At 39.2% G+C, this 24,272-nt stretch overlaps 1 protein-coding gene across 2 annotated transcripts in view; it reads left to right on the forward strand.

Annotated features, from left to right (window-relative positions):
* The first annotated feature begins 1,269 nt into the window (after positions 1-1,269).
* Positions 1,270-24,272, forward strand: part of LOC111273688 (uncharacterized) — a 29,947-nt gene continuing 6,944 nt past the window's right edge. Inside the window, exons 1-6 of one of the 2 annotated variants that reach the window (XM_086973596.1) lie at positions 1,270-1,353; positions 1,581-1,771; positions 5,562-5,722; positions 7,010-7,121; positions 7,320-7,631; positions 10,722-10,775. In XM_086973596.1, the coding sequence (XP_086829722.1) occupies positions 1,622-1,771; positions 5,562-5,722; positions 7,010-7,121; positions 7,320-7,631; positions 10,722-10,775 (789 nt within the window). In that variant the 5' untranslated portion in view covers positions 1,270-1,353; positions 1,581-1,621. The remainder of the gene's footprint in view (positions 1,354-1,580; positions 1,772-5,561; positions 5,723-7,009; positions 7,122-7,319; positions 7,632-10,721; positions 10,776-24,272) is intronic. The other variant, XM_086973595.1, reaches the window with a different exon arrangement.

The raw sequence follows: 24,272 nt of genomic DNA on the forward strand, positions 1-24,272 counted from the left end.
TGGACAAAAGATCAGCCATTTTATTCATGCTAAGAGACCCTTTTCTGTCCTGCGTGCCAGCAACATGCGTGCGTGCTACACATTGTATAGTTTACGACAGTTTTCGAGGGACATGTGAAAGTCGTGTAACCAGCATGATTTCTGCGCGGTCATACGTTTGAAAAGCACATGTTGACAATTGTGAGAGGTGTATTTATGTATACATAGGTGAATTTAACAATAAATCAACAAATAAATTGGAAGAGTTCCCGTTTTTACTAAACATTAAATAGTTTATAAAAATACGGGGCTAAGTAGTAACGCTAGTGTATACATAGGGTAGATCATTGCTGCTTTATGACGCGTCGCCGTTCTGTGCCAGTTTAATTCTCCTCTGGCCTGAAAGTCGCTGCTTTACACAGCCGCTACCACGGACTAAGGTACCGAGCATCAGTACAGCAGCAGCAATGACAACAGTAAAACAGCAGAAACAATAATTGCTGCCGGTTTTGGGACAGGGAGTGAACGAACGGACGACGGAGCAGGCAAAAGCAGGCAGAGAAGAAGAAAGAAATGAGGCAATAGCGGCAGCAGCGCAAAGCGTTGTCCTATTGTTTTTGTTGTTCTATTCTGTTGTTGCGTTCTTTTCGCCTATTTCGATGACGACAACGTTCCGTCCGTCTACTGTCGGGTGCGACGGCAAGGATGAACGCTGTCCAGTAATAGCAGAGTGACCTCAGTGGCAGCGGTAACAGTAGACAGAAAGCTAGTCGCTGGGAATTGTTCGTAGTGAAACGACATAGCGTTGGGATGAGTGAACTCATTGTTATGAGAAAGGGAGGTGGACCTTTCAATAGAGCAACAACTGACTTTACTCAACATTTACGCCGTTACGTAACTGCCGACGGAGAACTGACGAAGAAAATCTATTTTAAATTAAGTAAACTATCCTGTAAAGCCTCATTCATTAGGCAAGTGTTTGGGTGTAAAATATTCTCATATCGAGAGCAATGCTGGTAATAATGCATAATCTAATAAAGTAGTTGTACAAAAGAGCGCGTGTCCACTAAAACTATGCAAACGAGAGTACCGAAGCAATGCCGGCAGAGACAGAGGCAAAAGAGGACGGCCTTTGAACAGAGCAAACTTGCCAAAGCGGATTCACCTTTATTTTAAGAAACATCAAAGGGAGCAGCAGTTGTATCAAATAAGAGTTTTTATAAGCGACACTAAAATTAATAAAATACCACTACCCGTCATTTCTTGGTTGTGTGGCTGTAACCCCGACGCACCTTTGTGGGTTCTCAGCGTTTGCCAGCCGAATCTGGGCAAAGCAAAAGGAGGAAAATGTACGCACCTGTGAGACATTGGAAGGTACTAAATATTTAAACAAAATGAAATCAACAAATGGAATACGTATCAGTTCATCTCTGAAATTCAGTTCATATATTGTAAAGCAAAACACGCAAAAAGGAAAAGAACGTTTAAGTTAGATATTTAATCTGCCTATTAGACAATAAGTCAGTCCGTCGGTGGAAGATAATCAAGCGGAATAAATCAGAATGTTGTAAAGCAAAATCAGAGTGTAACAATATTAGCAGTTGTGTCTGCCTGTGGCTGTGAGGTCGATAGAGCTGCCGCAATGGCCTGGCATCGGTGCGAGAAGTGTGGCAAGAAGTTTGCCTTCCAAAAATCCCTCATCGAACACCAAATACAGGCAAAGCATAACCCGACTTCAAGAGGGCAGCCGTTAACAAGTGGGCAAATTCAACAGGCCGTTCGGCACCCAGAGGTAAATTTCTATATTAATACATTCGTTTAAATCTTTCTTGCATTCGCACACGTACTCGTACGAAACTACATACATTTTGCCGACAACGGTAAAATTACACTGGCCGCTGATGCTACGCAGAATGACTCAGTTTCTTTGCTTTGCCTCCACAATGATTTATAGCACTTTCAATCATTGATTCCCATTTTTTTTTACATTAGTATATTTCTAACTAAAGCTTAGTGGCCAAAATACTAATATTCATTGGGGCGTTTAGCACTCCATTGTTTATAACAGAATTCTACGTATTTTGTGTCCACTCAGTACGTGTTGACAAAGGACTGCTCGATCGTTGATGACAGTAAAAAGAAATCATAGGTATCATATGTATAGTAAGAGTGTTCTTAAGTTATGCTGAAGCAGGTAGTTTAGTGTGAGATAACTTATGCTTTGGAATTAGCGATACGAATGTATTTATAGGTCATAAAATAGTAAATATTTTGGAACGATTATATGGCTTTAGACATTTTCAGGCATATTTTATTTTGTATTCATTTACAAAGTTGATAAGGACGGAGAGTCATTCCGTTTCAATGACCTTTCATTTCCTCGGTTACCGTAAAACCCACAGGCAATATTTTTACTAAGTTGTGTGAAAGTTTGTTAAACTATAACCATGAGTACTTACTTGCAACGACTAAAAATTCTCAGCATCAATACAGTGAGCCGCGCCTTGGGAGGATGAAAAACATTGTAAACAAATTGCATAGGTTAAGTTAAATAAGTGAAAGAGATATGGGACCATTGTGCAATAATATGTTATCCTATATAGTCTATAACATGTTATAGGTAATGACCCTTAAGAGAAATTACTTGTGGGTTACGCATTTTATTGAAATTTCATAACAATCCGTTACCATTTGGACTCAATCATGAACTCGTGCTCCTCGTTATCGTGCAAACGGTCTTGTATATACTATATTTTCAACAAAATATGAATACACAAACGAAAATACACAAAGCGTAAGTTTTTTCGAGTATCGTGAGCGTTTACTTTTATACTTACACTTGCATCTTAGAATGTTTATCTGTGTCAACCTTATTCACGTGTTTGTTGTAAAAAAGATAATTCGTTCCAACTCACCGTATCTTCAAAGAAAATATCCCTTGAGGATTACCTACTGCGCTCAAGGAATCATATTGGCTGTTTTTAATTAAAGTGAAGGTCAAAATTGTGTCACCTCTCAAAATACCCAAAGCGCTCTTACCTATTTTTATGTTGTCATTTGAGATAACTACCAAGTTGTTCTTTGAGGACACCTTTCTAAAACTGAAATTGTTTAAATAGAGTTCTATCGTTTGAATGATCTATTAAGGAAAATCATGTCGGTGAATTGTTTTACTCTCGAATAGTCAAGGTTTTCAATATTTAGCTGTACTTAAACGTTATAGTTAGTTTCTTTTAGACCTTAGATAAGTGAACTTCTGGAAATTGGTTACTCCAATCGAAGAACAGCAGGAAAATTCTCGCATTAGTTAATCTTGCGTGTTTGTTATGATTCGTATAAGCGTCTATCTGGTTGAATGCTGCGCTAATGATTTTGAATCATGTTGAACATCCACAGGGAATGAAGGTAGTTACCACGCGCATTGCGCCTATCCTCCGTGTATAAAAATGCTGTGATTAGATAAAGTATATCTAAGAATTTTTGGGCCGGAAGCCCTGTAGGCCTTGTTATCTAACCGTCTATTGCGTTCATTTGGATACATTCTCCAAATATTTACCCTCTAAGTCCAAGGCATACTAAATATGAATTTACTTAATCAACCCATGGGACAGAGAACGATAGAACAAGACTCTTGTCTGGACCAGATGACATTTCTTAGCCGACTTTCAAATGCCGTACATCATCCGTCTTTAGAGCCTATTTGGATTAGAGCCTGGACCGCATTCATGTAGTTCAACGTGCATCTAACTACTTTACACGATATGCACTGTACGTCGTTGCCGTATCATCGCGAGAATTGGGTTGTCCTATACAACCTTTATGACACTTGATCCTTGGCAAACGATACAATCTCACTATATGGATGCGTTTGTTTCTTTCTGTGTGGAAACAGTTTCTCCGTTCATGAAAAAGATTAGGGTTGTTCGATCAGCTGTTATCGACCGGCTCAAGACATCATTTTTGCTCATTCTTTTAGGCTATATATATAAAGGACAAGATGATTAATAAACTGGACCGGATCTCGTCGCTACGAAGTTGTCCGGATTTTGGAACGGCTGCATCTAGTGGATATGCAAAAAAGAACTAATTTAAATCGTAAGGTGAAATTAAGGCATTGACTTTTTTTACACTCAATGAATTCAATCAACTTCAAGCAGGGCCTTGCAGAGATTCTTTCCTACAATTCAATCAACCCGCTATTCAACGAACACGTTACAGTTTCAGCCACACCAACTGAAAATCTTCTAGATGACATAAATCCATGGATTCTGTTATCTCGACAGGTTATTTATCAAAAAAAAGGCAGTTTCGACTGTAGTTTTAGAACAGGCCCGGCATTTTTAAAATATGAGGTTTAAATCTTAAGCCTTATTGTGTGTAAGTATGTGTGTAAAACTCATTGATTTTATCCTATTAGACTGAGTCATTCTCTGACTGTACTACAGTGAAAGATATTGTCCACGGGATTTGAGTTATAATGTATATTTTATTTTAGCTAGTAGCAACAACGCGTTCAGGAAGTTTGGACGCTCATAGTGTTTGTTGAAAATGTTGAAAAGATCCGCACCAAGTGTTCAGGTTTCAGTCATACGAATATTAGTAGCCTCCTTAAAACCAATACACCTCTGATTCAAGATATTTTTGGCATCGTTCCTTTGAGTCCTTATAACCGCAAAATGAATAATAAGAATCGATAATTTTATTAGATTTTTTCGATCGTCCTAACGTCTAAGTGTGTCGAAAGCTTGCACAAAAGAGAACGCTGAAATGAGTTAGCTCTGGTGAATGCAAAAGTGTTGAGAATCGAGTTTTTCCGCAAACTACGCGATAAAAGCAGCGACGTGTCAGGGTGTATTGTTATCATCAAGGACTTGTTTAAGCCTATTTTGACCGACAGCTCTGTGGAATATATTCAGCATTCCGCAGCAGTGACAGTGGAGCAACTCAATTAAACTCGTAATACCCAGCTTTTGAACTGTAGAAGACGACGGTTATAAAAAAAACCTTGTTTTTGACCTACACCTTTCAGCTTTTTTGGTCCCAACTCGCCTTTGAAGCATCATTCAAACAATCGCACTTTTATTTAAATATTGTACATATAAACTCGTCCTGTCATCAGTGGTGTATGAAGGCTTCTCAGCCCCATAGTGATATTTCTCTTTCTGATATTCATATTTCCGTCATTGTTTGAATGTGAGAATAAGAGTATTCCATGCAAATTTTGCAAGAAACTTGCTTGAATACAAAATTAATTTTGATCAAGTTCAAGCAAAAGGCAAGTCAAAGATTATTTGAAATTGTAGCGTAATACATTGAAATGCATCAATGAGCAGTTTCGAGAAGATGCAATGAAAGTTATTGGTCAAAATAACGTACCTGAAGCACCCTAAAGTTCAATCTATGATAGTGAATCCGCATGTGCATCTAGATTCTTCTGGGTCTAGGGCGTACATGCCTTTTAGGTGATTTTTTAGCTACATGCAGATTTTAAGGAGACATAAAACCAGAATGAAGGTGCACTATTTTAGAGCAGGCACACACTATGTGCGCTTTAACTCATTGTGTCTATACTATTTTTACAGGTCTTACGCTGTAAACAATGTTCGTACGAAGCCGTTGGGAGTACGGTTGACCTCGAATTACACATAAGACTACAACATGCAAGTGGTGCTCAGCCTAGTACAAATGGAGCTCGAAGCACCAAAAGCAACAACAATAGTGGATACAAGTGCAATAAGTGCAGGTAAATTAAAGCTAATTTGAGATTTTGTAGATTAAAAGAAAAAAATCCTGCAGACATTGCATGTCGTAAATTAAGGTTAGCGCCATTTCTTGTGACAAAGTAGATTCAGTAGGTTCTACAAGGTCATACCCCGTACGATGTTTCGCATATCTTCAAATTATTATTAGATTGATAGATGACACACCTAGTGTCTGAGATCTATTGACAAAGATATCGCTTTAAGTAACTAGTAAGGCCCTCGTTGTTTCTGCAGAGCTTTGTTGATCTCGTTTACTGAAAATTTTATCCCACAATTAGGTTATCACAGTGTTATCCACAGCTTTAAAAAAAATTGATTGTTGTTCTACGTTTCTCATAGCTCTTTGTACTTCCTTGTTGTGGAGATCGAATAATACCTATGCATACTGTTTGTCAGCCCTAGTTGCCCTCAAAAATACTAGAAATTATTTAGCGTTGAAGCGAAAAGCATATATATGGAGTTCTCATGTGTTCATGAGCATATCGCAATAGAGCTTTGCATACATATTTTGATTCCAGCTAAACGTATTCCAAAAAGGCTTCATGTGCCATTTATAAGTGTCGACGCATTTAAGCTACGTATATGAGTAATAATTAGATGTCATCTTTCAAAGGGCTTTTTCAACCAGCTGTACACGAATTTTACTACAAATGTACAGTTTCACAGTAAACGAAGTTTCAGCGCAGGCGCATGCTGATCGTCACCTTTTTATTGCGTCCCAGTGCCATATTTAATGAAGGCCTGATTTCTCCTATTTTCATTTTTATGGATACTCCGTAAAGGACAATAAATCGGCTAATGGAGCAGTTTGTTAGAAGAAAAGTGAGGCTGCATACCGGTAGTTTAAACTCTACCTTACCGCAGTATTCAATTCTAGGTACGGACTGATTGCTATACCGCCGAAAATAGATAAAAACAACTACGCTTCTTGTAGTGATGGCATACATCAAAATGATTTACCTATGTGTATATCTAGATAGAGTAAATAAATGACAGCAAACAGAAAAACTATGGCTAAAACGATTAATTAAGAGTACCACAATAGGTGGCCGCCTAAAGTGTTCGCGGCTAAGGTCACACAGTATTCCAGAATATTTTAGATAGAAAAAGAAAATAGATCGACAGAAGAATAGATAACTGAAACAATGTTTTAATGGTACTTCTTCGCGTTGCGTGATACTGGCTCATTTCCAGTACATCGTCCAAGTACGATTAGAGCAAAATTAACGATAATTATCCTGTATCTCCTCGTAATGTCTATTTTGCAGGAAAATGTTCGATTCCCTGCCAACGTTAATAAGACACAAAGAAATATTTCATCCTCCAGAAGCGCAATATGCCTTACAACTTAAGCCGACGGGGAATACGAATTTTCCAAAGGTTTGATTACGAATTTGCTTTCTGGAAAATGTTCATGACCAATGAAAACTCAGCCTCTAACGGTCCATGATCTACGTAGGTACGAAACCGCAACATACGTAATGTTACTAACTGTACTCTGCTTCTTATATACAAACGGACATACTGAACGTTTTCTACAGTTATAATTATCAATAAAGATGGTTAATGGTTTCGCAGTCAAAGTCTGGTCTCAAGTGCCGTTTGTGTGGCAAAGCGTTCCCCACGCCATTCTCATTCGAGCAGCATCTTATCAAGAAGCATCGATCTCCCAGTGCAGCTAGCGCCACAAGCGTTATCAGCTGTAGTAGGAGCACGAGTGGTGGAAGCAGGAGCGGCGGTAGCGGTACGGCCACTTCACCTGACAGCTGCACCGGAGCTGCTCCTCCACCGCCGATGCTCAACCGAACTGCCGCTGTACCATTGAGAACCACGAAAGAACGTCGACGACTTCTCGAAAATCACAGATGTAGAACCCAGATCGTATCACAGGTTAGCACCCCAAAATCCTATACTACCAAAAATACTAATAACATATATTTTTGCTCGATCATTTTCTAACTATACATATATACGCTTTTATTTCCTACCATCTAACGCTTTTTCGCATGCTATAACTATCCTCTGATAAGCCTTAAAAAATATTATTTTATTTTAAATATGTTTGGAAATACTAAACGCTCAAAGAACATTTGCTGTTTTTGAGGATTTCAAAATCATAATAGCAGGTTTTTTCGCTATGTAGAAAATAAGCAGAGATAAATCAGTAGAAAGGGGTATCGTTAAAAAAAATTACTGGAAATGGATAACACTAATGAGCTTTTTCACGTGCGTTGTTGGCTCGCCTTGGCTAGACATGATGAGAGCTATTGAATACAGGCATGAAGATAAAGCAAGGAAACTGCTGTCGAAACCTTAAAATCGATATTTATTTATTTTATTATTGTTATTATTTTACTTATGTGCGCCTTCATCTTATCTGATAAATTGCATGGTGGAATGAATTTGAGAGAGAAAAAAAAAGTGTTCTCGCATTTTTTTTGAAAACGTTGAGACATGCGTTCTTCTGTATGACAATCGTGCCGTACGCTATCCGGGTTGACATATGATTACTCCAGCGGATGTTACAGTTATTAGAGCCCAGGTCTCTTTTTTCTTTTCTTTTTTCCTTTGTCTCTTTAGTAGCTAGTGTAGTCTTCCTCATTGGGTTGTTTTAACCTCTTCAAAAGTGTTCACTTATCCAGGCTAGTCTCCTGTCTATAATCCAGTATCATATGCTCTTATACTTGCCGTCGTGCACTTGTATACCAAGTTCAAAATGCCCAGTAAATTGTGCAGTGTGTAGCTTCCTTGCACGTTCTAGTTCTACTAGTGAGTCTCCTATGTTGATGTTACAGACGCAAGTTATCGACTTAGGTTAGTTTACGTTATTGCTATACTTTACTAATCTTCTTTATTTTATTACCTATTTGACGGTCGAACGGTAGGTTTACAGAAAAATACGAGAATTCAAAATGTCTCTATTGGTGCAGTGTATATCTTCATTTTTAAGATCTCAACACCAACTTTTTTCTACATGGGAATGATTTTGATACCCAGCTTACTTGGAAAGCTTTTAAATTTCGAGGAAAAATGCTTATATATAGGGTTTAAAGTTTGGCCATCATTTTCTGAATGTTCTTATGTTAGCTTATCTCATGCATAATAAAAAGGTTATAACAATGAACGTATGTTTGATAGCGTAAACATTCGTCATAGAACTCACGGCCAGAGATAAAAGATAAAATATTTAGTTCATTTGTAAAGCTAACCGAAAATAAATAGCACAAATGCTATATTGTGACAGGAAATAGTGTCATCTGGTATTTGAAAGTTCCAACGAGTTTGGTTGCCTGGACGTTGTGGTGTCATCTGATACTTGAGAGCTCCAATAAGTTTGGTTGTCTGGTCGTTATGACAAGGAATAGTGCCATCTGGTATTTGAAAGCTCCAACGAGTTTGGCCATCTGGATATTGTGGTAAAGAAGAAAGCCATCTGATACCTGAAGGCTCCAACGAGTTTGGTCGTCTGGATGTTGTGTTAAAAAAGAAAGCCATCCGATATTTGAAAGCTCCAACGAGTTTGGTCATCTGGACCTTGTGGTAAATAAAGAAGAAAGCCATCTGGTAAATGAAAGCAGTGAGACAACGCAAAAATAGTGAAATTTTTTCTGTGAATACAAGTGGTTAAATACGTGGTTGGAAATACAAAAAACCGGGAGGAAATGGGAATGATAAACTCTACATTTCTGACTTAAAAAGCAGAGATCTGTTGAATAGAGTGAGCCGATAAATGATATTCTCTCACTTTTCGCGAACAACATACTGTTCCCAAAGTAAACTCAAGATGCATCCAAACGATAGTAACAATACTTGATTCTTTCCCATATTATATGGTCCAGCTAAACGCACTAAATATACGACGAATCTACCGTATGTTTAGACTTCCTCCGTTCGAATTCGCGTGAAGTTAATGAATAGGGCGGTGGCGAGATTGGTGTCATAAGCTAGTTTCGCAGAAGTCGCTTGTTTGAATCCGGACACCCCCGAAAAAGTTTTATGGAGATCGCTTTAACAAAGCAGTATTTATACCACTCTTGCAAATTACATAAAATTCTGCTGTCATGCAAGGGCTGACGGCACCAAACGCGATGGAGTCGAACAAAGTTGTAGGGACATTTGCTTTGCGTACGGTAACAACGCTATCGCTGAAAGGACTGTTTAAGAGTGGTTTTCCTAATTTGAAGATGATGTTTGGCACTCAAAGGGCACCTTTTTCTCTGGCCAACCATCTGAATTTGATACCGATCCTCTGAAAATACCTTCAAAGGAATACATCCGATAAACGGGGATATGCCGAAAAGTCAGTCACACGACCGTCGTTAACCATCTTGGACCTCAACGACTTGCAAAGAAGCATCAATCTTGAACGCATCATGAACTCTCTAATACAATAAAAAATTACGGCTTAACATTTCATATCGCCCAGTATTGAGCGTTACGAGGCAATGATGGCCGATTTGTGGGTGGGATTATTACCGATAATGAGAAGTGCTGTCTGTACGTGTGCATCGATCAGAGATAGGAATGAGTAATTTCACGAAAGAAGGCCAGATCCGAAAATATCTTATTTTGGAAACCTGACATATTCTAGAATTACAAATTGATTTAAGGGAATTCATCCATAATTGCTTTCTGCAAACCGGATAGTTAATCGGCACGTTTGTTTAGCCCAGTTGTATTAAGTCAGCCATGTTAATCAAGAGAAAAAATCTGACAAAAGAGGCAAGTCCATCAGGCTCCACAATATAAGGCTACACATGGTAAATATCATCAAAGTTCCCCTTTTGGACTTCAGTTTGAAGATCTTGTGGTACCCTCCATCTTCATAGGAATAAAAATGTGGTGCTTTTTATGTAATGAAAAAGGCGCGGAAACTTTCTTATCAACCTTGTATTTATAGATTTTGTTGTATAATCGCTTGAAACTTTTTCACGAGAGTTCTTCAAGGTTCTCATTTTCCTCATATTTTTTGTATTTCAGAATTATGGACCTGCATTAACGAACAAGGCAACGGAATTCCCAGTTATTTATCGGGTAAAAAAATTTAAGCTCGGAAGGTCTCTAGTTATCATTAGAGTCGCATCGCACTAAGATGGTGGCTGATAAATGCTTATGTGCAGCGACGCGACGCTACCCGTTAGTTTCAAGTAATACACCGTGTAGCTATCTTGTTGTTATACAGAGTAAGTCGAGAAGAATCTTTTGCAAATTAAGGTGGATTCTGTAGCATTTTTTTCAATTTACTTGTTAAGGATACTAGATATTTGTCGAACTCATCTTTGAAGCAAAATGAATTAAAAGCTTCAAACAGCAGCCTTCCTCTGTCTTTAGCAATTTATTGATGCAAATCTAGTATTTATATTCACCCTGAATTTTTGAAAATTAACAATAGCAAACAAAGTTATAGTTTTATTTAGTATGTATACTGCGTTAATGGACGAAAAGCAATGGCAGCTTGCAAGTCAATAGCTTGTATTTCTTTGAAGGTGGTACTGTTGTACCATTGCGCAATACCAGAACGAGACATCTTCAAACGGGTTTTGATTGAAGGAAGTGACATTATTCTATTTTCCACTGGTGCCCTACATGTTGATAAAAAAAAATCGGTAAACTGCTAACAAACGATGTGCAGCACCAGTGTTTTGCGGTGCCGTCTCTTGCAGCGTGACTGTCGTGACTTCTTGGGACATGCTTCTGATGCAGTTCTTCTCTGCCTCCGCTATTAATGGATCCTGCTGCCACACATTAGTGATTTTTTCACAAAAATCTGAAGTATTTATTATTTCGAGCCCTCGGTATTTTTTAGAAGTTCTCTAACATATTGAGATCTGCTGAATTAGCAGGCAACGACAGCTCTCTGCCATTGTTGGCAATGTGTAGCCTTCAAGCGCTGTGATCAAGTGCCTTGCCATGCGTGAAGATGTAATCATTGTAAGACAGAAATTTCCGTACATCTTGGGGTCATCTTCATACTTCGTGGTACACTTTTTTCAATTCTTGTTACTGATTTTAAGTGACACCAGCGGAAGGTATTTTCTTAGCTTCCAAACAACGTCGGTGGGACCATGGTCAGAAACATGAAACTATTCGGTATTCTCTGCTCCTCAGTAACATCTGAGTCCCCTACAATTTCGATACTTCACGTACGGAAACACGAAAAATTGCCGGACAACGCCTGAAACAGTCGAGCTCATTTAAACACTACTAGTTTAGTTATTCAGCAAATCATCCTGTCTGCGATCGCTAAAATACGATATATCGGTTCCACTGGTCGTATCGGTTGGTCGTTGGAAAAAGTTAGAAGATGTCTTTATTGACACCGAAGGTAGAATACTAGTAAAATAGAATAGTGCCACTTTTATATGCCAAAGCCGTTTGAAAATATCTCGCTTTAGTGCTGGGTAATTTGCCTAGAAAGGTCGAGGCAGTTGGAATGAGTCTGTTTGGTTAAGCACTGGTTATATATCTGTGCGGCAGAAGCCTTTTGTTGAACACCCAGTGTAATATCTAATCAGCATTTCTTGAGTCATAATCAATTACTTGGTTCGTCCTTGCACCGGTCATCTAAAGCGGTGACAGCCGTTTGTAAGTTTTCCACGATTGCCAACCAATGGCACTTTACAAACATTTTATACACGGAAGGCAAATAGGACTGTTCGAACATCCGTTTGCTGTTGAAGGAGAAAGTGGAAAAAGCGCCCCGTAAGCAGCCAAGTGTCTACCCGAGCTGGCAATAATTGTATAGATTATATATTATAAGGATAAGGCGAACTGTCCAATATTTTATTTTTTATCAAGTTATTGTTGATTTATTTCTACTTTTTCAATCTGTCATTTAGCTGTTTTCGGTAATTTATCGAGCTATGAAACGTCCCACGCTGCTAATAGTTATCCTTAATTATACAAATATAATAGATACGTTCAACAATGACACGGCCGAAGTGGAAGCCAATATAGCGGCATCTTCTTACGTCATGATGGCGGCCGGTCTCTAGCTAATTAGGTGAAGATACACTACCAACTGTACTGTTTATTAACGTGCTTGATTGTGTACACAAACTGAGATTTTTTTTCTAGATTGTACAGCAGACGCCGTAACATTGACTCCTTTGATTCGAATTAGTTTATCCATCTTATTGTTTCGTATGACCATTATGCTGTCCGTAGCTGAAGCTGTGCCCGTTAATTTTTAGCAGACTTTTGCAAGAAAATTGTGTGCTACTAGCAATGTAGATTTTTACAAACCGTAAATCGAAACAGGCGACTTCGATAGAAATAGGAAAACGGAATCTTTCAGTAGATCCATGCAAACTGAATTGGGTTCATCAGCGTTCCAATGTGCCTGAGAGAATTACTTTTTGTTTGCTTATTAACCTCAGATGATGAACAATTTTCCTCCTTCTTCGACAGATGAAGCACACAATGTAGATAATATGCTAATTAAAAGTAGTATTGAAGGAAGTTAGTGGCCTTAATCAGGTGAATGAATGTATACGAATGTCACATATTTCAATCAAGCCAAAAGCGTCCAGTCCGTTAAATACCTACTCTAAATATAGGCAGGCTCCTTATGGTCCGAGCTCGCAGTTTGCCACTAAGAGATGCGTTCGTTCATTTTACCCAGCTTTCCTATATATGCAAAAAGAAGCTTGTTTCATCAATTTTTTTGTTTGTCGACATGATGACATAATCATTTTCCTTATTGTTTTCGTCAATTCTCTAAACACAGTTACGGGAGCAGTAGATCTCGAGTACTAAGTACGTAAGGATTATTATAAAACACTTGACACCAATACCTATCGTAAATATAGTGAAAAGGGGAAAAAATAAGAAGCATTACGCAAGTGAAAAGATCCAGTAGTAAAATAAGATACTCATTCACTATGCACGTTGGAAGACAATGAATCGAGATGGATCATGGCAGCTTGACAGTAGAATACTGGTTATGCTATTGAAGTTTGTGTAGGTATTACAGACAAGAGTAAAGCGTATATGGAGTCTGTCCGACATATAATATCAACTAAATTTTAGCATTTCTAGCGTTATTATTATCAAGGCCGCCTTTTAGCATACTTGACAATTCACTAAACTGTAGCGTCGTCTTGCTTTTCCTATGAAAGTACCCCTGAAAAAATGTGTTTCCTTTCTAAGATATAAATCCTAGTAATCTCCCTAGAAATATATATAACCTCGCTTATACCGGAAATTTTATCTGCAAGAGACATGCATAATTCAGTCATCAATTTGTCCTACTTTTATAATAAGCGATAAGTTTGCCGCTCCCGTCTATATATATATAAGAATATAAGAAATGTATTTATTTAGAAGTTTTGACCATTTTATGAAGAATGGCATTGTTGTTCCTCAAAAAAAGTACAACTCCATTTATAGAGCGGACTAAGCAGTGCAACAAGCGCTTTGCGCGCACTATCCGCTTTGTTTTCATAGGGGAAGTATGTTACGATGCTTTTAAGGTAGATTTCGCGGTCAAAGCAAAGAGTTCCTAAAGACATGAATGGTCATAATTACTTTTAGATGGGTCCATTTGTAGTTTTATTCTAACAACGTATCAGTAAAATTTGCTGCTAAAAATATGGAACTAATAGAGGAATAATCCACGGCTAGCATTGGCCATAATTCTTACGTTGCCTTATAATTTCGACGGTCCCCTACTGACGCATGACTAAAGTATGGATAGCTTATTTTATCGTGAAGAAGGTTGATCTTCAACGCATTAAAAACAAGTCTACTAGAAGGAAAAATGTTCAATTTCCTCTTCTCTAAATATCGCAGAACTAAAAAAACCTAGTCATTAGGATAGCTAGCTCACCGATTCATTTTGTCTCCAATTTGGGCTATTTTTAAAAGCTGTGACTGTAAAGAGAAAGTGATCGGAGCACATTCGGATTCTAATCGTCTGCAATATTATGTGGTAACGCGAAATTTTCCTGAATGTTGGTAATATGAATATATAGGCGATAGTATAAGGATGTATGAAATTTATGATACGTGCATATAGATAATATCATGACTTCTGTTCCATTATGAGAAAATTGACAAGTAGTATAATTTTTCAAATACAAGTACTATATATATATATATATATGCGAAAAGTGCAGTGTATGACGGACATACATAAAAGGGGGCTTTAATGTCCCCTGCACGTGCGATTCAATATCTATTCTCAACGCATTATTATTACAATTGATAGTTTTGGGCAAATCGTGTAATATTGATGTATTTTTACTAAAAAACAAAGTGAAAATTTCATCTAACCTAATGTTTATACAAAGTTGACCTATAAAAACATGTATCTTTAATTTAGATACATCTATTTAACCCTAACGCAAAAGACGCTGCAGAGCAAAAGGGCTACAGGTCCCATTATATAGGGGACTGCGCTGTTAAATGAATCAGAAAAATAAACTGTCATTTGCATTTATTATTCTGCAATTTAAGCAAAAATTGTGCGAATAAAAATTTTCAGTTTGTACATTTACCTAATGGGCAGCATTGCATCATCAGTAGTACGTTAAATCTAACCATTTAGTAGACGGCAACTGAACTGTTACTCAGACCATAGCCATGTCAGTCATTTACGATAGCGCTTAACTAGTTCCGTGTTAGATTCCCTGTGAGTGCATTTGTTGTGGACTGATACCCCTAAAATGGCTTAGAAAAAAATAGTCTTGAGATAAATTTTTAACAAAAACATATTTTTTTCAAATCATTGACATTTTCTCTATATACTAATGCACATACGATCGATATTGACACTGGCATATATAGATATGCATATACGCATCCAGTAAACCCTCTATGTATATATAATGTATCATAGTAGATAAATGAATAAACGAATCTATTTATTTATTACCATTAGCTTTTACTAGTGACGTTGCCGGTCGTTATGCGGCTTAGCTCCGTGCAACGTCGCACACATAGAAACGAAAAAAAATTAAATGTTAAAGGGAAAAATCCAAGGGTACATGGATATGTTGATTCTGTATGAGTGATCCACCTTGTATATGTATAAATGATATGACTAAGAGCGAGAGAAATATATCTATCAGAACTGAAAAATATAGACACTGGCACACTTCGTAGAAAACGAAATTTATATACGAAGCATTACCACCATTGTAATGATCGACGGACAGTAAGATGTTCACATTGGGGCAATTAAAGTACTACAGCGTGAAAATCACGGCGTTATATGATTATCTGAACGATTGTCTTATTTTGTAGGATATATGTGCAGTATATATCTTTTATTGGGTTGGATGATACCGTTCGGTAATTAGCTATCCAGTGTGTTATGAAATTTTTTGATGTTACTGTTTTCTTTTTGTGTTCGCACCTTTTGAGGGAGAGAGAGAGGGGGAGAGGGAAAGAGAGCGAGCGAGGGAGGGAGAAAAGGCGGTCTTGATTCAAAGGATTTCTTTAAATTATAGGTTTAGATTAAAAACATTATATGACAGGTCTCATGTGGCGTTATGTAATCAGATAATTTTACACAACACTTTTAGCTCCACATGGAATGTAGTAAGCAGGTAAATAAGCCACCATATTGCACAGTGCTGAGGTAACATTTACAATGTTTACCATCATTGCCACACGTTAAAGCTACGATATGGTAATTGCAAGATATTAGTAAAAGCTATTAGCAACACGGTACAGTTTTGATGAACAGTCTGGCTGATCAACCTGGTTGGCCGAGACTATTAAAAATCTCATTCTGATGTTTATAGTCTATTGCAAAAGGAAGAAGATTTATGTTCAAATTGGAACGTGTCAGAAAATTACGTTCATCGACCTCTATCCTTTCGGTCCTCAACCAGAACTTTAAGTTCAGCTTCACGACTGAGCTATGCTGTCATACGATGAAAACCTGCGTCGTTGAATGTGGTAAATAGAAAAGGCTTTTGTGGATTTATGTGAATTTATTTTATCTAGATAGTATACTTAAGTAATAATAGCCTTAACGAAAATAAAAGCATTATTTACTGAGCTCTATTAGTAAAATATGGGCTATGTTAATCTCCAAGATATACTTACTATTTTGAATAAAAGAATGTTGAATAGCACAAATCAGGTCATTTTCCCGTTTGCTATAACGCCGGTAGTTCTAGTCAGAAGCTATAGATACATAGATTTCCTTGGTATCTGTGTATAGTACTGTTAAACAAATAATTTACACAATGATTTTATTGAATGGGTGGTGCAAATCACGAGTACACAACTGTTAAGAAGCGCCGCGCTGGTTTCAATGTAATGATGAAAAGGAAACAAACGTTCTTCAGATATCGTTGTTTTATCTTGAATGTAAGCTTTAGGACCTCCTAAAGTGCTGCATACTGCTTCTGACGACGCCGACAATTTTTTGGCGGTAAATTTTAAAAGGTTTTGTAAAAAGAATTCGGCACAAATCAAGTGATCCTTAGGAACCGGGCTGTTGCGAGGACTATTCGTACTGTCAACGAACATCTAAAGAGAATGATACAAGAACGTCAAAAAGCACCGGAACGAACTCGTGATGCAGCACAAATCTCTCACCAGGCGAGACATGATTAAGAATAAGAATACGAAATAGGTTTACTATCATTTAGAAAAAACCTAAACAAGAAAGGTGACATGCGCTTAAAACATGTAGGTACTTCGTTGGGATATACAGGAATCTCACCCGACGGTGGATACCGGGATCATCTAACAAATCCTGGGATTTAGGAATATACACAAGTATATACACATAATTCCTGTCAATTCAATCATAAAATGTCATCTTGACCAAATCCGTAGAAATGGAAAAAAATGAAATCTTAAAGTGTTACCTCCCTACACACTTTCAGGAAGGAGGTACACTCTAAAAAATCCGAAAGTCCTGGGTTAAGACAAAAGACACGTCGTCTGCTATTACATTTTCGACAAATGGTTAAATCATCAGAAGAAAAAGCTCTAGACATTCAAGACAATTGAAAAGAACCGACGTATGCCTTTTGTTTTACATAAACTATCGATACCTAAAAATGCAATTAAGATGAAACTAAATAAGGCACGTAGGATGTTAGGTCTCAGAATGTAGTGCATATTGTAACGATGCGCGCCGCGAACATTTCAGGGTAAAGAAAACCCAGACCTGTATATAAGGGGCTGCTAAGTTCGCCAGTAGCAGTTTTGTTATTCGCCCCATTTTGGTGGCAGCAACAACGGATCGAATCCCGGATAATAACCTAAACCAGAAGCACGACAATATTTTGCGTCGACTAGGAACGAAGTTAGAGCTTCGATCGGCTTACGGAAGATGCCTGGACGGAAGGGATGGGGACGCGGCGGAAGGAGACTCGAAGCTCTCGTCGTTCGTATGTCCGCGGCCATCATCAACGCTGCTCTACTGTTGGTACGTTCGCCCGACCTGCCGCAGCTGGACTACAATGCGTTTGCCAATGAACGTTACGGTTAGAATTCAATGCCTATACCCAGGGCTGGCCTCTTTACCGGCTCGCGAAAAGAAGCCTTTGAATTGCTGCCAGAGTCAATAAGGCCGTGAATTAGTTTGGTCATGAGATAAATGGCATTTGAAGCAATTCCAGTTGAACGGGTACGATTTTACACGAAGCTGTTTTAGAGATTTCTAAAAAGGGTGGCTCTCGATCCATCAAAGTTGCATACCCAAAAAAAATGTCAAAGGGAAAGTTTTTATAGCTTTCTGAGGAATGTCAAAGATGCGTGCAAGAGTGATAATTTCACCAACGATCCTACTGAGGCTGCGCCGGCAAATTTTGAAATGCTTGTGTGATTGTTCCGCGAGTAGCGGGGCTCAGGAACGTCGAGCAAGAACAGGTTCGAATTTATGAATGGTAGGGCACGCGGCATGGCGGGGTGGTTCGATGAACGTCCACCAACTAATCGAAGACGCCTTAAGTGCGGGAAGCGAGGTCATTTCAAGTCTTACCTCTTTTGGAACGTATAGTTGCATAAACGGGTTCGCCAATGGCTAATTTGTGCTCCAATTACCTCGAGAGGAGGAGAAACCTTTCTGCGGAAAGATAAATTTCAATACTCGACTCTAGAGCGGACATAAACGCAATTTCCTATGCCTAGCGGATAAGGCTGCCGGACAATGCAAGATTCTCAGAATTAGTCCGCCTGTATGATGCTCCACGCCCCGCGTAGCAGTCTGAGTAAAGCTGCGCAAAGTCCACAGCTGTGTCCCGGGGGTTCGTGTATGTTCCCATACAAGATTATGAGCATGGATGTACGGGGCTATTGTCGGGTTTTGCTCGCAAACTTAGATCACCCCATCATACATGATACCGCTTCAAGTCAATATAGTTGTACTGAGGAAATTCATTCATCAACGAACGGTGTCCATCCTATTCTCTGAATGAGAGCGGGTTTCTCCAACTAGGCAAATAGCAAAGCAACGAAGGCATCTCATGAAGGTTTCACCTGACCGATACTTTTATCTCTTCGAGCAATTTGATAAATTCACCTATACTGAAGCACGCAATCCTGATTAGCAACATCAGCAATACACCTCCGATTTACTCCTAGCCACAGCGAGTTGCACATGCGCAGGCGCAGATCATGGAGGATAAATAGTATTTATAAAAAAAACGGGACGGGATGCTTCTGTGTCAAACATTGCCGACTGCGGTCCACGAAGACAAGACGTATACCCGCTGCTCTGCATTGACTACGATGTCGACACTCGCTTGCTACCTTAGCACCCTGGATAGTTGCCAGCGCGTATTGACAGATTAGCATACACGAGGACAAGGACAAAACGCATTCTGCACCCCAGAAGGACATTTGTGCTCTCGAATCCACCGGCCTCATTTTAGAGGTTGATGGCCAAAATCCGTTAGTCTTGGAAATACCAAATAGTTCGTTGTTGATTTTGACAGTGTCATAGCCCACCCAGCTGATTTTGACAGCCACTAACCAACTCCTATTACAGGCGGTTCGTATGGGATTTAGCGCCGATCGCAGCTTTGGTTTAGGCTATGGTCAACGCCAAAGAACGTTTGAGATGCCGAACGGGCAGGAACATATAGGAGCTTGTCTTATAAACTTTTAGCTGCATTTGGAGACTAAGTTACGGACGGATGCGAGCGATACTGGGCTAGAAGCAGTTCTGACACAAATAAAAAAGAAACGCAAGCAGGTCGTCAACTGCGTTAGCCGTCATTTGGCTGTCGACCGTACTTGTGTGGACGACACTTTGAGGTTGTTACTGACAGATTTGTGTTAAAGTAGCTAAAAAGACAGGCTAATCTTTGCTTAAAGTTAACACGCTACGCTCTGACCTTGCAGGGGTACTACTTTGAAGCGCCCGACCATGTCACTGATACAAAGCGGCGCTCTCGAGTTGGACAAGGTTTTAAGAGCGCATAGGGAAAAGTCTTACCTACGTGAGATAATTCCGAATTAGATGAAAGTTTCGCGCGTTGGCTCATGTGCTCAAAAATAGCAGTAAAAAACGTTACAACGCGTTAAAAAGTACTTCTCTATCGGGCCGAGCTCCCGGAAGTGCTTACGCGGTCCGAAAGCCTCGACGCGGTCGTGACGGACAACGCGGCCTGATTCACATCGCGGCGGGTAGCAGACTAGTTCAAATGGAATTACACCCACAATGCAGCGAGCTAATCGAGCGTGTGATTATAACAATCACAAAAAGGCTGTGGCCTTTGGTGGCAAAAAGTACAGCTCACCGCATGAGCTGCTGCACTAAGTAACATCTTCGCTCAACAGATCCACAAGCGAGAATCTGAGAACGACGCTGTTCGAATCGTTCTTTGGCGTATTGCCGAAGAGCCCTTTAGAGCGGTAACGCCCAAAGGCAGAATGCCGTGGAATTGCACCGGAACGCGCACCGATTGCTCCGGAATCAGCAACGGCATATGAAAGCGCAGTACGAACGGGAAAGGTCGGCGTCGCGGGAGTTTGAGGACCGCATAAAGATACAGGTAAACATCGAACAAATAACGTTGGAACTCCCCAGGAACTTGCAACTGCGTCGCCACGAGCCATGAACTCTGGGAAGTCGGATGACCTCACTAGAGCTATTGGGTTGCGACTCCGACCGTGCACGAAAAAAGATGTACAGTGATATGTTGGGAAACGTATTCCAGTAGCGCAGTTGGATATGAAGACGCACGCCGCAGACTTTACTAATATCGTCATTCTTAAATAAATGTGACCAAATGTTTATACTAGTTGCGATTCGCTAGTACTAGCTTTAGCATATATATACATATGTCAAATCGCGGTAGTACATGACAATTTTTTAAAGTTCAAAGATAACGATGTGTATTGTTAATTTGTCTACCCTGATAAAAGGTGGACGACTCAAATGACTAAGCTTCTTACCGTGAAAAGTTAGAAGTCGCATGTTGATTACCTATCAAGCGAATCAGAATTACTATAAGAGGGACGAGTACGGTTTCATTTAAGTTTGTACATGTTTACACTTCCATTCAGAGGTTTGTGCCCGCGTTGGATCGTCTATGGGTTTCTCCAGATAGTGTCTGGTAAATAAGGTAGAGGTCTCATATTTTAGCGTTTAGCATATAAAGTACTGCCCCATTTCTGCCCTCACTGGAAAGAACGTTTTTTCGAAAAGTATCCATGGGCATTCGAAGCTGTAATTTGGCGGCGGTTAAAACCAAATAAGGTGGATTTTGTTTCGGCTTCCGTGCATGCAATTCGCAATGGATAGGCTCATAGCGTTTTATTGCTAAAAATCTTGTGATAGCAACGCCATTTCCTAGCCATCATGAGCAGGGTAATTCTTATCAAGTAGGCTACTCCATTCTTCCAGGCGTTACACCAGGAGTGTCAGCACGTCCGTCGTAGCATATGTTGCCACTATATAGTTGTCGTCCTTTGCTACATTCAGCACCCCAAGGCAGGGGCTAAATTTAATGAGAGCAGTAGTGCATATGTTCGCTTACTTAGTATACTAGTAGTATGATCGAATACAGGTTTTATTTGACAAGATGGCCTTAACTACTTTCCACTAAACTCGAGGACTATATTTTGAATCGGCTTTTCCGATTGAAATCGTCGATACGCTGCTAGTTCCACTAATATTCGCCGTTCTCCCAGGAGACAGGCCGCTGTAGGACAGATGGTACAATCGAATGTCTTCAAATTGTACTTGTCAAAGTGCTCCCTTATAAAATACCTCCCTCTAATTTCTAAATGTTTAGCAAGGAGGTGCATCCTCCTGAAATATGTGTCGGCCCTACGGCATATGAGAGGAAATAGCTGCTTAAGATTAGTTCTAGTTGTTGGTATTTTACTGTTTGTAAATCACATCATACAGCTGCCGTTTTGTTTCTACGTAAATAACGTAGAAGCCATTCACGCTATATAGTTTCAAAGAAACGTGACAAAATAAAAGAAAAAGCATTATTTGCTTGGGCACCCCTGTCATAGCTATCATGTTTTTTCGAGTACTCCGAATAGAGAATGCAAAATTCAATTGAAGGAAAAGGACATTTTCGTCGAGAAGGACAATGAATGAGTCGGCAATGCGTTCAATTCAATGTGGCGACTGCCATCGACGAGATCAGGTGGTGTGCTGGCATTATGTTTCTATGGTGGTACGTGAAGAGCTATTGCGGCTGTTGTTGTTAGAAAACAACGGTAGCTGAAGAAAAAGGTCGCCGGCTGATATTACACACATATCATTGGATCACCGTTCTAGCTACAAATGCTACGACTCTAGTGCTGTTTTAGTGAAAGTGATAAAAAAAAAAACAATATCGAGAACATTTCGACGTGTCATGTCTGTTTGCCTTCTTCGATTGTTAACAAGCAAAGAGTTTTTCTACTGGTTGCACCGTAGAATGGTCGATATCATTCTGATGTCTAGCAAATTTTAGAGATCGTTCTTGTTGTAACAGGACAGATGACAAATGGCTAATAACGTTGATCTTATTTGTCGAGGAATGTAGTGACGAGACGGAATTAGAACGTACGAGTGACGAGAATGACAGAAAAATCAACACAAACACCACCTATTACTATTTGCTCATATACTGTGACTGCTTTGGGCTGTCCACCACAGCGAAAAAAGGAAATTGGAACAGAACATTAATTCTACAGACTGAGAAACAGACTCAACTGGTTCGGGCGATAGAGAATCTGCCAGTAGTTTAGTTTTCTACGCATAATGGGGCTTTGTCGTTGTCCGAAACGTAAAGTAACGACGCAATTCTGCTATGAACACCGGGTCAACGTGTGCGAATCGTGCATGGTTGAGAATCACCCAAATGTAAGTGGGGGGCCAATCAAGTGCCCAAACGAATCTACCAACAAAGTTCTATTATAATTAAAAACAGCACGTTTCATAAATCAGTGTAATTATGCTCCCTTACCTAAGTGATTCTGCTTCGAAACATCAAGAGTCCTGTTTATGCATAGAGTTGTTAGTAATATAGGCAGCAATTTGATCAGTGCTGAAACTTCGTTGGGTTTAAAAGCCCCGCCAACACAGTATAACTGTATATATTGTTTGAAAAAAAAAGAAGCTTAAAATATGAGCTTTTTTCAAACATCAAACGGAGTCAATAAGCTATACTATTTTTCAGTTTTTGCTGCCAGGTTTTGTAACTTCATTAGAATCTCGTATTCCAAAATAGTGTTTCACTTCTCTATTTCTCATTCATTTCTTTCTGAAAACGAGGTTGGTTGGAGATAATATGTGTGATGATGCGTTTGAGTTTTTTTTCTTTACGGTTTAAACTAAATACATAGTAATCTGACGGAATAAGGTTGACTCTATTTCATAAATCCGTGATTGTTTTATGTTCAAGGTGACGTTTGCTTAGCAGGCTATTCAACATCCTTTAATAACATCGTCCGCCCCTGAGTAAGGCTCGATTTTCAGATTAATATTATATACAAATATACGTTCTGATCATTTATACACTTTCAGAGAATTATCACGGCCTATGTATATAGCAAGCCGTGGCTCCGTCAGGTGAAGCACTGGGATTGAATCAATGACTATTTAATTCGCCGTCATCATCACAATTAACGATTTAAATTTTCACCTGTCCAAATATATTCAATCGAAGAATCGTTATCATAAGTATGTACTCGAAATGTCGATGGTCAATCCTTTCGTGTGGACCAGCCAGTAGCAAGAAAGTGCTCGTTAGATCTTTTGCAGAAGTGGAAAGTTCTTAAAAGAAAAGACGTGAGGATGGTCACTTAAATGAAAACTTGATTGGTCCCTTCGTTTTTCGTCATGAGCGCGCGAAGCATCGAACGAGACATTCAGCAGAAATGACAAGCCCGAAGTTCATAATTGACACCAGTAGATTTCGCCATAATTAAGCTAGAATATTCCTTTTGGCCGAGTCTGGATGAGTGAACTTTTTGACACTTTGTTGTTCAAGCAGACACGCCGGTGACCTAGAAAGCAAATCATCGTCGTCTCCATCTTCCGAGTCCATTGAGTCGAGGTCTAAAATCCCCATAATCTCATAAGCCGTTTCGCTTATTCGGAGCTACAGC

The sequence above is a fragment of the Varroa jacobsoni genome, unplaced genomic scaffold (assembly GCF_002532875.2).
Source record: "Varroa jacobsoni isolate VJ856 unplaced genomic scaffold, vjacob_1.0 scaffold_215, whole genome shotgun sequence".
NCBI classification, from domain to species: Eukaryota; Metazoa; Arthropoda; class Arachnida; order Mesostigmata; family Varroidae; genus Varroa; species Varroa jacobsoni.